The sequence below is a fragment of the Solea solea genome, chromosome 1 (assembly GCF_958295425.1).
Source record: "Solea solea chromosome 1, fSolSol10.1, whole genome shotgun sequence".
Taxonomy (NCBI): domain Eukaryota; kingdom Metazoa; phylum Chordata; class Actinopteri; order Pleuronectiformes; family Soleidae; genus Solea; species Solea solea.
In genome coordinates this window covers 25,827,115-25,843,765 of record NC_081134.1, presented here as the reverse complement: position 1 = coordinate 25,843,765, position 16,651 = coordinate 25,827,115, and the positions used below count along the sequence as shown (strand labels likewise).

The window sequence follows — 16,651 nt, the reverse complement described above, 5'->3', positions numbered from 1 at the left end:
ATTAATTAATTACAGATCATAATTAATTAATCTCTCAAATGTTTTAATCGCTTGACAGCACTAATTTAAACATACACAGGAGTTGTTGAGCCACTGCTGCCTCCATCACTAAAGTCTGATTTTTTTTAATTATTATTATTATATTATAATTTCCAGTAGTACGAGTGTTAATGATAAATAGATAACATTTTTTAGAAGTGGTGAGGACAAAACTGTTGATCATAAATAGTGCCGTGGACATGTTCCCCGCGTAGCTGACTCCTATTCTTATGTGGAACCTTGTTTTTGTGTCATATAGTGGCTTGTGAAATTGCGTTTGCTGAGTGACATAACAGAAGTTGTGGTGGTAATGATGCAGTAGCCTATAGATGCACAGTGGTGTGCGTGTGCGCTATGGTTGTTGCAGATCAACTGTCTCGTGAATATAGTCTGTGTTTGTGCGTGTTTTTTTTTGTTTGTTTTTTTACTGAAGGCCCTGACTGAAACCCCTATGCTACTGTAAATTAGATAGATAGATATATAGATAGATACTTTATTCATCTCACAGAGAAATTCACATTAGTGACACAAAGTGACCACAAGAGGCAGCAGAGGACCAGCAGCTCTTGTGTGGGAGACACAGTAGCAAAAAAAAGAAAATTAAGTTTATTTCTTAATTTCTAAAGCTTTACAAACACCAGCAGCGTGATGAACTCACCCTTTCATGAGTTCATTTCAATCTAAAAGTCAGAGCTGCTGGTGTCAGCAGGGGGCGCCAGAGAGCAGCAACAGGAGGAGGAGGAGGAGCAGAGAGGAGGAGGGGGAGGAGCTTCAGGATTATTGTGCACCGGTCTGAGTGAGAGAGTGAACGCGCTCCTCAGTAGTTCACCGGCCGCACTGACGGTGTTACTTTGTACCGTTTGGCTGAGGATCAAAGGAAACACGAGCACGGATTATAACGCACGGCGGAGACACGAGGACATCAGAGACATCAGGGACAGACAGAGACAGACAGAGACATCAGGGACAGACAGAGACATCAGGGACAGACAGAGACGGGAGGAGAAAATGTCGGTCTGAAGAACTGTGTGTGTGTGTTGATGTGTGTGTGTGTGTGAGTGAAACAAAGATCTACTGTAACTTCATCATATTCAACAATGAGCCGCTAACCCTGGAATATCAGTGTGAACACATGAACTCATGAACACATGAGTGCCGCTGACGCTTCACACGCTGTGAAGAAGAAAGAGAAGAAGAAGAGGAGGAAGAATCCTCAGGGATTAAAGTGACGAGGAGATGGATAACTTCTTCACTGAGGTAACACGCACGCACGCACGCACGCACGCACACACTGACGTCCATTCATTTAAACAAAGTCTCATCACGAACTTTAAACTCAGAAATGAGCTTCTGCCTCATTAGGACGAGGTTTTAGTCTCCATGAGGACTTCTGGTTCTGACAAGGTCAGTGTTTATGTTCTGTGTGTCCTAAAGAGGTCACACACACACACATGCTGCAAGTCTTTGTTTCAATGGAAAACTTTATTTAAATGTGTGCAAAAGTGTAAATGTGTGTGTGTGATTCAGGAATTTATGCATTTTGTGTGAAACACATACACATACACACACACACACACACACACACACACACACACACACCATAACCAGTTCCCCTCTCACCTTAAACTTTAACCAGAACCACAGAACAGAAATGAGGTTCTGCCTCATTAGGACCAGACCTGAACCTGGACCAGTCAGTGTTTATATTAGAGCAGCGGTAACACACACACACACACACACACACACACACACACACACACACACAGAGAGTGGGTCTGTGGTATTTCCGCTCTTCTTTCCTAGTTTCCTTCAAGTTATTAATAGAAAAGTCTGAACATGAGGCTGTGTGTGTGTGGGAGTGTGTGTGTGTATTCAATCATTATCATGATAATAAATCAGATTATTATAAATATGGTATAAGTTGACGCGTCATCTTTAACTAGTTTATAAACCACTCACTCTCCCACACCAAAGTCCATTGACTTTAAAAGTACATTTCATTTCGAAATATATTTCAAAATCAGACATTTGAACTCAGTGATGGAGGCAGCAGTGTGCGTGCGTGTGAGTGTGTGTGCGTGTGAGTGTGTGTGTGTGTGAGTGTCTCACAGTGAGAAAAAGACGAGAACACGTTCTGTAGATTTAACCTGACAGATTTTAAGAGCTGGGACATTTTTGTCAGCTATGTTTTCAGTGTCTCGCTAATTAGGGATTAATCCAACAAATTAAGATGAATTAAACACCTGTCCAGTTTAGGAGTTGCAAAGGGGTGAAAATTCCCGTTACATTTTCCCCAGAAACTTTCATGGGAATAAATGGGAATCTTTGCAACCCTGGTCCGGATTATTGAGACAAAACCAGGATCTGTGACTGAATACAGGGGCAGTTTGTACCCATGATGCTTTGCAGGAGTGTAACGTTCAGTCTTGAGGACACAGTGTCTCACCTCACTGTCTGTGAGACACTGTGTCCTCTCACCTCAGTGTTTGTTTAACTCGTGGACGCTCGCAGGCTCCCCTGACCTTTGACCTCTTTCATCATGCTGACAAACTCACTTTAGATTTAAAAAAAAACAACACACCAATGAGAGAGCAGCTTCATGAGCAGGAAGTCGTCAGAGCTTCTAACGGCTTCAGAACCGGTTTTTAAAACGATGCAGAGAGAGAGTGAGTCACATGTTACCTGTGTGTGTGTGTGTGTGTGTGGACTGAACACTTATTAGCTGAGTCACTACTTGTGAAAGTGAGACCAACCCAGTGAACCTGCGTCTCACCTGTTACACAATCATTCATACAGACACACAACGCTCAACAGTAAACAAACACTAGCATGGAATCTATTAACTGTGTCCCAGTGCAACCATGCTAACCACATAGATCGAAACCCACTTTAGCTTGTGGCTATTTGTTAGCATTTTGTTTCATATCTCATTGGTCAAACCCACTTTATCTGGTGGCTAGTTGTTAGCGTTTATCGTTTCACATCTCATTGGTCAAACCCACTTTAGCTCGAGCTAGTTGTTAGCATGTGGCGCTCTGTTAGCAACAGTGCTAATCAAAGTGTGAACTGTCCCTTTAAGTTGCTGTTTTTTAGTTGTGAGGGTCACGGGATTAAACTTCCTTGAAGTGACTTGTTATAAGAGAATGTTATACTTTAAAAAAAAAAAGATTGACGTGTTTAATGAGGTCAGGGGTCAGAGGTCAGTGGATGCAGTCTCACCTTCACTGAGGAAACACATCAAAGCACAAAGACAGAAGTGTGAACACATGAACAAGTCCTGATTCCAAAACCAGATTCAGACTTAAGGAGAAATAAATGCTTTTTTTGTCTCAGATTATTTCAATAATTTACACTTAATTATCCTCACATTTATGAACTTTGTGTCTATTATTCAAAGGTACTGTCACTTTCCACTGTATCTGTTTGTTGTTTTTGTTTGTTTCCTGTGAAAATCCCATTGTTTTTGCAGATTAGATTAGATTTTTACCTGTTTTAGTCAAAACTACACAACAGTAACATCACAGATAGGAAGTGGATCGATCGTATAAATCTATACTAAAAAAATACAGAATAGAAAAACAAATGGAGGTAAAACAAAGAGAAGCAGCTGCAGCAAACACGTCGAGACACAAACTGACATGACAACGCGTCCCTGAAGGCAGCACGACACACGCGTGTGTGTGTGTGGCATCAGCTCGGCCTCAGGTGTCGTGACAAACACCTGATGTCGATGTTAAAACCTGGAGCAGGAAAAGGGAAAAAACAATTGTGCATGTCTGCATATAGAAAAAAGAAAGATTAAAAAAAAAACAATACAAAGATGAAATACAGTATCTTTGATTTCAAGCATACGTCATTATTGTGTTTCCTCAACGTTGAACTTTTTCATTTTCATTTAATTAATTTAAAAAAAAAACACACAACATGGGGTCAGGTGACCAGAGAGGAGGAGGAGCTATGTGTTTATTTAGCCTTTAGCAACTTTTTTTCCTCTTTTAAAAGAGGTTTCGTGTTTTTGTGACGGTGACGACTTTTTCATTTTCTTTTATTTGGAAAAAAATAAAGACTGGAATTGGAGAGGAAGAAGAAAATATATATTTCTCTTCCCCTGTGGACAGAGTTTAGAGTCTGGCATCACACATGACGGTGAACATTCCACAAATAATCCTGTAACAATCCGATCATCTCACCCGTTTTGGTTCGGTTTGAAGACTTATTTTGATAATTAAGTGGTTGCATTTTGGAGTGGATGAAGAGATACACATACCTTTACTTTGAAAAAACCTTCTTGACGTTACGTTTCAGCGTGGATGAACAGGAACTGAGGCTTTTATTTTGAAAACTGCAGGGCTGTTTAGTGAATACTGTCTTTTTTTTTTTTAAATGAATGATCTGCAAAATTTTAGTGAAAAAAACTAAAATATGAAAGTGATGGATATTTAAGATCATTCCGCCTTTTAAGACAATAATCTGTGTAATAAAAATGTTATGAAGTAATTTACACGTCCATCACAGGACTCACTCTCACCTTCTCTCTGACTTTAATGACACTTTCATACATATGTAAATAAAGTTCCTGTCACTGAGCTTCAGCTTCTCTTTTACTCTGAAACTCTACGCCAGGAATTTAAACAGCAGTGTTTAGCCCCGCCCCCTATATACATATACATATTAAACATACACTTATTATACATATACATATTATACATATACTTATTTTACATACACATATTATACATATAGAAACACACACTGCTGTGATGACTGCTCTGCTCGCTCTAAGTCAGAGACACACACACACACACACTCCTGTTCAGAGTGACACAGAGACAGACTTTCAAAGTGTAATGCAATAATACAGCTAAGTTAGACAGTTAAAAATTGAAAGTTGAAAACACCGTTCTCTCATGGAGAGTAGTTGTAGGCAGGCTTCCAAAACTCCCAGCTGCTCTCTGCCAGGGAGGGAGGGGCAATGCATGCGCTCCAGTGCTCTCCAGCATCTCAACACAGCGCTACGTGAATGCGCAGGACGGAAAAAAGGAACAATACATGTAGATCGGCGAACGCGCCCACGAATCGGCCGATGCCGATACATGTAAAGTATTGGCCCGCTATATCGGCCCAGCCGATATATTGGTCGACCCTTAATACATATACATATTATACATATACTTATTATAAATATTATACATATACTTATACATATACATATTATACATATAATTATACATATACATATTATACATATACTTACACATATACTTATACATATACATATACATATAATTATACATATACATATACTTATACATATACTTATACATATACATATTATACATACATGTATATAAATTGTTACATTCTTGTCTGGACGTTGAACGATTGAGACACTGAGAGCAGATCTGAGGGACAAGTGGGAGGAAGGTTTATCTGATCCAAGATCTTTGCTAACAGCAGCTTCCTGGAAAACCCCGTACACACACACACACACACACACACAACACAAACATCCCATTTCCACTAATTACCTCTCTCTCTTTCTCTCTCTCTCTCTGTCTCTCTGTCTGTCTGTCTCTCATTGGGTCATGTGATCTCTTAACTCGAGGTCGTCTCCTCGCTGCTTCTTTATTCTGCTTTTATTGAAATGAGGTGAAAAGGTGATTTGTTGTTGTTGTTTTTTTGTCTTGAGACAAACACACGAGTTCACACGAGTTCACATGAACTTTACACAAATCAATAAATGCTTTGTTGTGTCTTTGTCTGGAGGTGAATTCCGAATTCACTGACACTAACATGATGGACAAAAGGGTTTAAATGAGTGAGTTAAATATTTGTTATTGCTTGAATCAAATCTACTCTTTTATTACGACTGGAGATGAAAGATAAGAAAAAAGTGAATTATATTTTAAGCTCATGTGAAAAGAATCAAGAGCTTCATCCAGTAACTCTTTTTTTATTTATTTATTTATTTTTCTTAGTTCATTGGCCAAAAAGTCCTCTCCCAGCAGAAGTGGATCACACGCCTGTGATTTACGAGTTCAACACTAACACGATCTGTGTCTTTGAGAGCGCTGACCTCAGCTGACGACATTAAAACAAAACCATTAAATAGAGGCTTATGTTACGTTCATGTGCAAACAGGAAGAAGGAAAAAACCTGGATATTTACCACTTAACTAAAGACTTGTTTAATCAAATCTACTTTAAGAACATGTTCATGTCTTTATCTCACTGTGAGACAGACTTTTCCAGGAAACTGAAGTTTATAAACCCCTCACTCTCCCACACCAAAGTCCATAGAGAAAACCAGTGATTTTAGCTGCGGGGACACAGGAGCTGCTGGTCCTCTGCTGCCTCGTGTGGTCACTTTGTGTCACTGAGTTAAGTTGAAATGAAATATTTCAAAAGCCGAATTTTACAAAATAAGACATTAGAACTTAGTGATGGAGGCAGCAGAGGATCAACTCCTGTGTGCGTGTGTGTGTGTGTGTTGTTAAAATCATTGATTTTCTCTATGGACTTTGGTGTGGGAGAGTGAGTGGTTTACTAACTTCATCCTGGCTCACAACATCTGTCCATCTTCACTTTTTATCACATCACACCAGCTTACAGAGCTCCATACGCTGAGTCACAGCAGGACAAGAGGACAAGTGTCCTCAGTGAGAGTACAAGTGTCCTCGTCGCACTCTGTGATTTAAAGACACCGTTTGTGGCCTGATGCGTGAAAAACACACAACACTCTCGTCTCAGTAATGAGACGTACACATGCCAGAAGCAGAAGGGTTCATTTGTGTGGATAAATTCATGAATTTATTTAAGATGGAGACTCTGTAGGTCAGCGAGGATCAAACCACACCAGGAAATTAGATTCTGTCAAAACAAGGCAATTGAGAAAAGTTGGTTTGGCTTAAATTTCTTTTCACTTTTCATCTGAGAGCAGTTAGTGTCAGGTCAGCTTTAATTCACTCACACACACACACACAGAGTGTGTGTGTTTCTCAGGGTGAAAACTGTTGTACAACAAAACCTCCGTTGTTTCTCTCAGAAGAAAAGGCCGAGACAGAATTTATATTCGGTCCTTTCTCCCCATGAAAACCAGCGCCAGGCGACCACAGCTGGGCAACACATGGCAACTCAGCTGCCAGCCTGTAACACACACACGCGCTCACACACACACACACACACACACACATACACACACACGCACACACACATTCATTTCTTGGTGGGACTTTTTCTAAACTTAACCACAACTTTCTTAATATGAAACCCTTAATCTGAGACTAAAGGGAAGTAGTTCATGTTTTTTGAAGCTGACACAGAGTCACTTACTCACTATGCTGTGAGCGCCCCCTGCAGTGCAGTTACACCACACAACCAGAAATAAACTAAAGTTTGTAAACCACTCACTCTCCCACACCAAACCTCATGGAGAAAATCAGTGATTTTATCTGCGGGGACATAGGAGCTGCTGGTCCTCTGCTGCCTCGTGTGGTCACTTTGTGTCACTGAGGTCAATCTGAGCAAAGGATTTCAAAAGCCGAATTTTACAAAATAAGACATTTGAACTTAGTGATGGCGGCAGCAGTGGATCAACATCTCCTGTATGTGTGATGTTAAAATCACTGATTTTCTCTCTGGGCTTTGGTGTGGGAGAGTGAGTGGTTTACAAACTTCAGTCTAACAGTGAGATAAAGAGACAGAAGGCTCCGAGTGTCACCTGTTGAGTCTTTGATCTTCTGTCTCTGGCTCAGCTACAGGCGACACTTTACGTTTTGTGTTTCAGGAACGACCACATGAAACATTTGTAACATAAACATAAAACATTTGTAACATAAACATGAAACATTTGTAACGTAAACACTTCTACTCGTTGAAAAGAGCCTTTGAAAACCAGCAGTTTTGAAGTGGAGAAACTCTTCCTGTCTGGATCCACGTCTTTGTTCAACACCTTCCTGCTTTCCAAACAGGAGGCGGCCATTTTGTTTCAGTGCCATGAGGGCCTGTCGCCAATGCCACGCCCCCTGGAATGTAGACTGACCTATCACAGTGAAGGACAGGCTGCGACAGTCCCACACTTTCATGCTGGTGCTTTTACTGTCTCTCATTCAAATATGGTTTTCTACATTTTCAAGCCTATGAGGTCTTTAATCTCATAGTTTCAACTTTAATCTCTGAATTCCAACTTTAATCTCTGAATTATTTTTTCTCGGATTTCCCAACTTTAATCTCAGAATTTGGATTTAAAGTAAATCTCAGAATTATTTTGTCTCAGAATTCCCAACTTTAATCTTAGAATTCAAACTTTAATCTCATAGTTCCGACTTTAATTGTATAGTTTCAACTTTAATCTCAGAATTCCAACTTTAATCTCATATTTGTAATTTAAATCTCAGAATTCTATCTATTATCTCACAGTTCCAACTTTAATCTCAGAATTCTGACTTTAATTTCAAAATTCCAACTTTAATCTCATAGTTCTGAGTTTAATTTTATAGTTCCAACTTTAATCTCAGAGTTCCAATTTTAACCTCAGAATTCCAACTTTAATTTTAGAATTCGAACTTTAATCTCATAGTTCCGAATTTAATCTCAGAATTCCAACTTTAATCTCATAATTCCGATTTTAATTTCATAGTTCCAATTTAAATCTCAGAAGTATATCTATGATCTCAGAATTCCAACTTTAATCTCAGAATTCTGACCTTAATCTCAGAATTCTGACTTTAATCTCAGAATTCCTACTTTAATCTCAGAATTCCGACTTTAGCCTCAGAATTCCTGCTGTTTTATTTATTCTCTTTGTTTCAGAAAACCCTAAAACTCTTGGGCTCTCTGCTGTGAGTTAAATGTCACTAACCAGCGCTGTGGTGTGTTTAATCTCTTTAAAGAACGACAGCGGTGGTGTTTTGTGTTGTCAGGAGTGTCAGAATTGGGAAATGAACATTGTCGTACCTTTGAAAGGAGCTTTTAGTGTATAGAATATGACAAACATTCTCACAGCAAAATCACATCCTCATCAAATTAAACCACATTACTTTTACTCTACAGACGGAGGAAGAGGAGGAAAAGTCATACAGTGTCGCTGATAAGAGTTCATACAAAACAACGCAGAAACGTCGCGTCTGTGACTCATTAGTCAACAAAACAGTTTAAAAAGATCCACATAGCTCGGGGTCAAAGGTGACCTGATGCTGACCTGACTGGGATTAAATGAGTTTGTACCTTTTTTTGTAAAACACACTGAGAGAAAACAAGCAAAAAACTGTCTTGATTGAAGAATCTGACCTACTTTCTCCTGCTATGTGTGTGAGAGAGAGAATGTGAGCGCACGTGAGAGATGTGTGTGTGTGTGTGCGTGTGTGTGTGAGAGAGAGAGAATGTGAGCGCACGTGAGAGATGTGTGTGTGTGTGTGTGTGAGAGAGAGAGAGAGAATGTGAGCGCACGTGAGAGATGTGTGTGTGTGTGTGTGTGTGTGTGTGAGAGAGAGAGAATGTGAGCGCACGTGAGAGATGTGTGTGTGTGTGTGTGTGTGTGTGTTGGGGGGATATTAGTCATGTTGTAGGGACATACGTAAATATGTTCACACACTCGCATCAGAGGAAAGTGCTTTACTAGTCAGGACAAAACAGTTTAACTTCAGTTCAAGTTCATGTCTCCCACACCAAACCTCATAGAGAAAACCAGTGATTTTAGCTGCGGGCACACAGGAGCTGCTGGTCCTCTGCTGCCTCGTGTGGTCACTTGTGTCACTGAGGTCAATCTGAACAAAGGATTTCAAAAGCCGAATTTTACAAAATAAGACATTTGAACTTAGTAATGGAGGCAGCAGTGGAACAACAACTCCTGTATGTGTGATGTTAAAATCACTGATTTTCTCTCTGGACTTTGGTGTGGGAAGTGAGTGTGTGTGGGAGAGTGAGTGTGTGTGGGAGAGTGAGTGGTTTACAAACTCGAGTTTCCTGTCTGAAAAGTCAGTTTCACAGTGAGATAAAGACGTGAACATGTGACGTAGATATTGTAGATTTCTGAATTCTTTTTCTAACGTTGTATTTAAGCGTCCTGACCTCTTGTGACTCTAAAATACAAAGATTGTGAGTGGATGAATCAGCTGTTCACTCGCTGTGATCCTCCCTCCAGATGTTTCTCCACAACCACACAACCTTTAATTTACTATAAAGCAGCCAACGAGGAAACTTCATCATCATCATCATCAACATCACCATCATCATCGTTGTTGTTGCAGGACGAGGGTGGAGCTTTTTTATTATTCTTTTTTTAAAGACTAAAAAAAGGACTTCAATATTAAAAAAATATTAATCTGAAGAAACACACACAAACCTGTTTTTATATCCAAGTTAGAACACGGGTCCTTACCTTAACCTTAATCTTACCTTAAATTTACCTTAACCTCAAGATACAATATTATCACGATATTTAAGTCACAATACAAGATGACGATATTTTAGTTACGTTACGATATATAATAACCTTAACCATCACAACTAAGTGCCTACTCCTAACCCTTAACCTTACCCTTAACTTAAAAGCAGGTCTTAACCCTGGTAAAGATGTGAGGACAAAGATAAATAAATAAAACATAATAAGTACAATCCTTATTATAAATAATAAGCATAAAGTTATATTGAGAATGAAATAAAAGAAAAATAAGAATAGTATATCAATGTTTAATAAAAGAAACCTTTAAGATAATCTCTTTCACCTGAAATCAATCAAATGTAAATGAATTAATAATATAAATAATGAGATTTGTGGCACTTTTACATGAAGAACTAAAATAAGTGAATAATAGTTTGGTGTCACCTGGTGAACACATGACTCTCTTTGTTTTCTTTGTTTAATAAAAGAGAAAAAGATCCTCCGCTCAGCAGCTGCTTCCTGTGAAGCCTCCACTCAACACCTGTGGCCCCTCCCACTTTCCAACAGCCACATTGTGCTGAGAGACATGACCTTTAACCCTGTGGACAGCTGCTCTGTTAACGCTCTGATACTGATCAATAACCTCATTATCAAACTTATATTTATACTTCATTCAGTTGTTTGAAATCGTGGCTCCCAGACCCACAGGTGGGTCGCGGGAGATTGTTTCTGGGTCCACAAACTCATTTTATACAAATGTTCATGTGTTTGAAACTTTCCCCAAATATGATACGATATTATCACCGTGTTTTAGTTATGATATTGAAGTACGAATTCACGACATTTGAGTCACAATAAAAAATCACAATATTTAAGTCACAATATTATCGCTGTGTTTAAGTCACAATACGATTTTTAAGTCACAATACGATATTATCATATTTAGTTACGATATTGAAGTATGATATCACGTTTTTTAAGTCACAATATTATCGCAATGTATAACTCACAATAGTATCGCGATGTTTACGTCACAATACGATATTATCACCATGTTTTAGTTATGATAATGAAGTTTAACCTGTTTAACCATATTTACGATGTGATATTACGATATTTAAGTCATGATACGATATCTTTGGTTGCCTCTGTGTGTGAGTGTTTGTGATTTTTCAGCTTGTTAAATGTTTAAAGTTGCTTGGGTTTTTTGCTCCATGAAACAAAGAAATCATTCAAACTGAACCAAACATAATCTGTCAGATTACTAACTATCGTTAATTCAATTCAGAGACACTTTTTAATGCGTCTCAGTGAGTTGATGCTAATTTTTATGTCAGAATCTCTTTTTATATATATGTGTGTGTGTGTGTGTGTGTGTGTGTGTGTGTGCGCGTGAGTGAAAATCATCAACCGTTTTGGAGTTTAGAAAAACTGTCTGAAATGAAACGACATGTCGAGTAACCAGAGTCTCTTTGTGTCTGTCTCTGTCTCTGTGTTTTTAAAGTAAAATGACACTGGATGCGGAGCTTTGTGGTTAAGAGGTAAATTACACTTAATTAAGGGGTATTAAAGTGTAAATCCAGTAAAGGGAGCGATGAAACAGTGATGATGGTGATGATGATGATGGCAGATCACTTCTTCATAAAAATCAAATAACATGTTTTTAACTAAAAGACCAACAAACTTTGTTTTGGAGAAATTCATCGTCAGGACATTTAGTCTCCACACACTGACCTTTAACAAGTCTTCTTTTAAAGTCACGATGACTTCAGAGTTGACTCACACACACACAAACACACACACGCGCTCACACACATACGCGTGCACACACACACACGCTCACACGCGCACACACACTCTGTGGTTGGAATATATTTAAGGCTCAGACTTAGAGAGGGTCAATGTTTAGAGAGACTGTGGTTTTTCTTCTTCCTCCTTCACTGTGTGTGTGTGAGAGAGAGAGAACTGGTGTTTGTATCTTTGTGGGGACACTTTGTCTGAGACCCACATCTTTAAAAGACTTTTTTTCGTGTTTAAGACCTGGTTTTTAGTTGAGGCCATTTGCTGGCGGCGGAACACACCACTAGCAACGGTAAAAAGGGGGTGGGACTTAACAAAGGTCCAGTTGCGATTTTTGCTACAAAAATTGTGATTGGTTGGCAATAGGTGAAATCTGACTGGGGGCGGGGGTTGCTGTTAAAGGCACACCCTCAACTCAAAAATTTCGACTTCCAAATACAAATGGAATGCACCACTAGTAACAATAAATGGGGGGTGCGGCTTATCAAAGGAGCAGTTGCGTTTTTTTCCGAACAGAAAAATTTGATTTGATTTGTAATCAATGGTTGGAAATCTGACTTGGTCAAAAACTAAAATCATGTTGTAGAAACATGGACTGATTCTGTGAGTTCTCACACACACAAACACAAACTCCATGTAACCATGAACAGGCTCCTCCTCCCCAGCAGAGAAACAGACCAATCACAGCCTCAGGTCTCAGCCTGTCACTCTTGTTGTAACTGAGACTCAGAGAAGTGAAATTCCTGCTCGTGTGAATGTGAAACGCGGCTGTTTCTCTCGTTCAGCTCTAAATCAAACCATGTGTTTCTGCTCTGCTGCCACAAAAGAAGAAGAAGCTCATTTTCTCCTTTATTCAAAACACGCCACACTTTATTTCTCCTTTTAGTTTAAAGATAGAAGTTGTAAAAAAAAAAACACAAAAGTGAAACAAAGAAATTAAGACTTTTGAGGTTTGGGTGATTTTACTTTGAAGATGATGATGATGATGACGATGATGATTGTAGGTCAACACACACAGACGCTGTCATGAGCTGAAACACTGTAAAAGTTTCATTGATAATCTCTGCAGTGAAAGTGTTTCCTGTCTGTAATCTGCTTCAGATTAAACTCAGATTGAAAGACATTTGAATTCAAATTGATGAGATAACGCTAACGTTTCCATTAGCTGATGCCAATGGTGTTAGCCACCTAGCCTGCCTGTTTAGGCTAGGTATTTGGTAAAGCTAGACTAAGTGATTGGTTATGCTAGGCTAAGTATTTGGTAAAGCTAGGCTAAGTGAGTATTTAGGCTAGGCTAAGTGTTTAGTCAGGCTAGGCTAAGTGATGCTTAAACTAGATTAAATAATTTTTTAGGCCAAGCATTTGGCTAGGCTAGCCTAATTTAGCATTATGCTAGGGGTTGGTTGGGTAGGCTAGGCTAAGTGAGCGTTTAGGCATGGTTAAGTGTTTGGCTAACTAGCCCAAGTTAGCCTTTAGGCTAGGCTGTGTTTGGTACTGCAAGGCTAGGTGTGTGTTTAGGTTTAGTATCTGGCTAACTAGGCTAATGGCCTTTTTTTAGTACCTGGTCTGGCGAGGTTCCAAGCGCGCTGATTAGATATGTGTGACGTCGTCAGACTGTCGGCCACTGATTGGTCAGTGTTTAAGCTAAGTGTTTGGCTTGGGGAGGCCAAGAGTTTTTCTATGCTAGGATAAGTTAGTGTTTAGGCTAGGCTAAGTGTTACTTTACTTTTCTTCTATTAGGAAGTTCTTTTTTAATGGAATTTAGAATCTTGATAAATCAGGCAAAAAAACACCTACTGTTCTTTAATGATAAAGATTTTCACTCTGTGTTTTTGACGCTGTAAATGCACTCGTGTGTGTGTGTGTGTTGTGCATCAGTTGTGTGTGAGGCAGATCTGTGAGTTCACAACATCATGTAGGTGTTTGTGCCCTCACTGTTTGTTTTGGTGTGTGTGTGTGTGAGCGTGAGCTGAGGCCTTTCCTTAAACAAACAAGAGTTAGCAGTTTATCAGTTCCCACAATCCTCTCTGCTCTCACTCTGCTGTGACTCTGTGTCCAGTCATTCAAATCAAAATAATCCCTGACGCTCGGCTCGTGTTGATTGGTCGATTCCACAGAGATTCTGCACGTTTGATTGGTTGCTGTCACATGAGGTTCAAGGTTCTTCCTCCTGGTTTGTTTCCCACACATCGGAATCAAACTACACACTTCTGTGTGTGTGTGTGTGCCTCTCACCCTCAGGATTTCAAAATAAAGGTGCAGTTCTTTGTCAGTCTGACTGAGAGTGGACGACATGATCACGTCCACTCTGGCCCGACCAGGTTCTGCTCTTCCTCCATTGTCCGGGTCACACTCATCTTTTGTTTTTTTTTGTCCTCGAGAGATAAAACACGCAGACGGCAGCTGACTGGACGGATTAGCCATTAACTTACAGAAGGAGAAGTGAGGTTTTTTACGGTCTCTTATGGTGAAGTCCACCATGTCTTTAAGAACACGTCTTTATCTCACTGTTAGACACACTTTTCCAACAGGAAAGTGAAGTTTGTAAACCACTCACTCTACCACACCAAAGCCCAAAGAGAAAATCAGTGATTTTAACATCACACACAGGAGTTGTTGATCCACTGCTGCCTCCATCACTGAGTTCTAATGTCTTATTTTGTAAAATTCAGTAACTTAAATTCAATAAAATATGAATTCCTTCATTTATAATTAATCCAGTGACACAAATTGCACATTTCCGCCGGCTCTACTCGCCTCGCCACAGCACGGTTAAAGTAGCGTGTTCACTAACATAGTAACCTGGTACCAGGTACTATTTTTAGTACCTGCTCCAGCGAGGTTCTAAAAGCGTGCTGAGTAGGTAACTATGTGATGATTGGTCAGGCTGCCGGCCGCTGACTGGCCAGAGTGCCGTCACAGGAAGAGACGCCACACACACATCAAGCTGAACTGTAGATCAGTTAAAATGAGTTAACAATCTCCAACAACTACAGGAGTCTGGTGTAAAGTCACTCGTGTGTGTCACCGCAGTTTCACTCAGCTGTGCAGTGATGACTCCGCCCACGTTATGTAGGTACTTTTTTGTAGTGGCAACCTAATCGTGCCGTGCCGTGCTGAGGCGAGTACAGCCGGTGGAAATACGCCAAAAGTGACCACACAAGGCAGCAGAGGACCAGCAGCTCCTGTGGCCCCACAGCTAAAATCACTGATTTTCTCTATGGGCTTTGGTGTGGGAGAGTGAGTGGTTCACAAACTTAACAGTGAGATAAAGACGTAAATTTTATGAGCTGAGTCTGACTGAAATCTCTATAGCACTCTATAGCACTCTAACATGAAACATGAATTATCACTTTAAGTGAAACTGCGTGTGAACAGATCCAGAGAGAATGTGGTAAAGAAAGTTCAAGTTTGAAATTCAGATGTTGCTGCTTTTCATCACCACATTGTTCAAGGAGAGGGAGGAGGAGCAAGTTATAAAGAGTGCAGCTTTCCACTGATGACAGAAAAAATTTAACTGCATCCTCGTACATGATCCCCCTGCACTGTGTGAGTGTGAGTGTGTGTGTGTGTGTGTGTGTGTGTTTGTACAGACTGCGTCATCTCTCTGCAGAAATGTAGCAGCAGTTGTGTCGAGTCACGTTTTTTTTAAGCGCTCACAATAAAGAAGTCCCTCAGTGTCTCAGTCCCTCAGTGTTTGAGTGTCTCAAGGAAGACGAGCTGCGGTCCGAGCACAAGACTCTGTTTGTTAGTGCAGAGGAAGTGGAATCTCCCAAACCAGACAGCTGCTCATTCCCGACCCCGGCGGCGTACGAATGCTCCCTCAGATACCTCAACCCCCCCCCCCCCACACACACACACACACACACACTCACACAGCGTCAGGTTACATACACACACACACACACACACACATACTAGTGTTTTGTGTTGTCAGAATTGAGATAAAGACCAAAAACAGGTTTAAACGACGCTCGATGATTTGTAATGAGAGCCAAACGTGTGCCAAAGAAAACTTGAAGCATGTGATGAAACAGAAACAAGGATTCATGCTTTCATGTAATTTCCACCTAACCCTGACATCCCGACGGCTCTAATCAACCAAAGACATTCTTGGTCGACTGAAGTCCTGAAATTTCGACTCAAAATCGACTAGTCGCAATATCATAGCCCATGATATCCCAAAATATATTATGTCAACTGGTGACATCAGCGCAAGAACAGCAATATTTAGATGATTTGTGTGTGTGTGTGTGTGTGTGTGTGTGTGTGTCCTCACACAGAGACACACTGAACACAGGAGCTCACCTTCGCGGCTCACACACAAACAGATGCTGCTGTTGTTGGGGGCGAACTTTGCATTTATCTATTTTTGTAAAATGCTACCACACTGTGATGTGTTTGATGTCTGTGATGTATTTGATGTCTTTGA

The 16,651-nt window shown here is 40.1% G+C and overlaps 1 protein-coding gene across 1 annotated transcript in view; it reads left to right on the top strand.

Annotated features, from left to right (window-relative positions):
* Window positions 1–832: 832 nt before the first annotated feature.
* The window catches only part of myo10 (myosin X), a 62,472-nt gene continuing 46,653 nt past the window's right edge, over window positions 833–16,651 (top strand). The window contains exon 1 of the mRNA XM_058637287.1: window positions 833–1,296. Coding sequence (XP_058493270.1) covers window positions 1,276–1,296 — 21 coding nt within the window. The 5' untranslated portion in view covers window positions 833–1,275. The remainder of the gene's footprint in view (window positions 1,297–16,651) is intronic.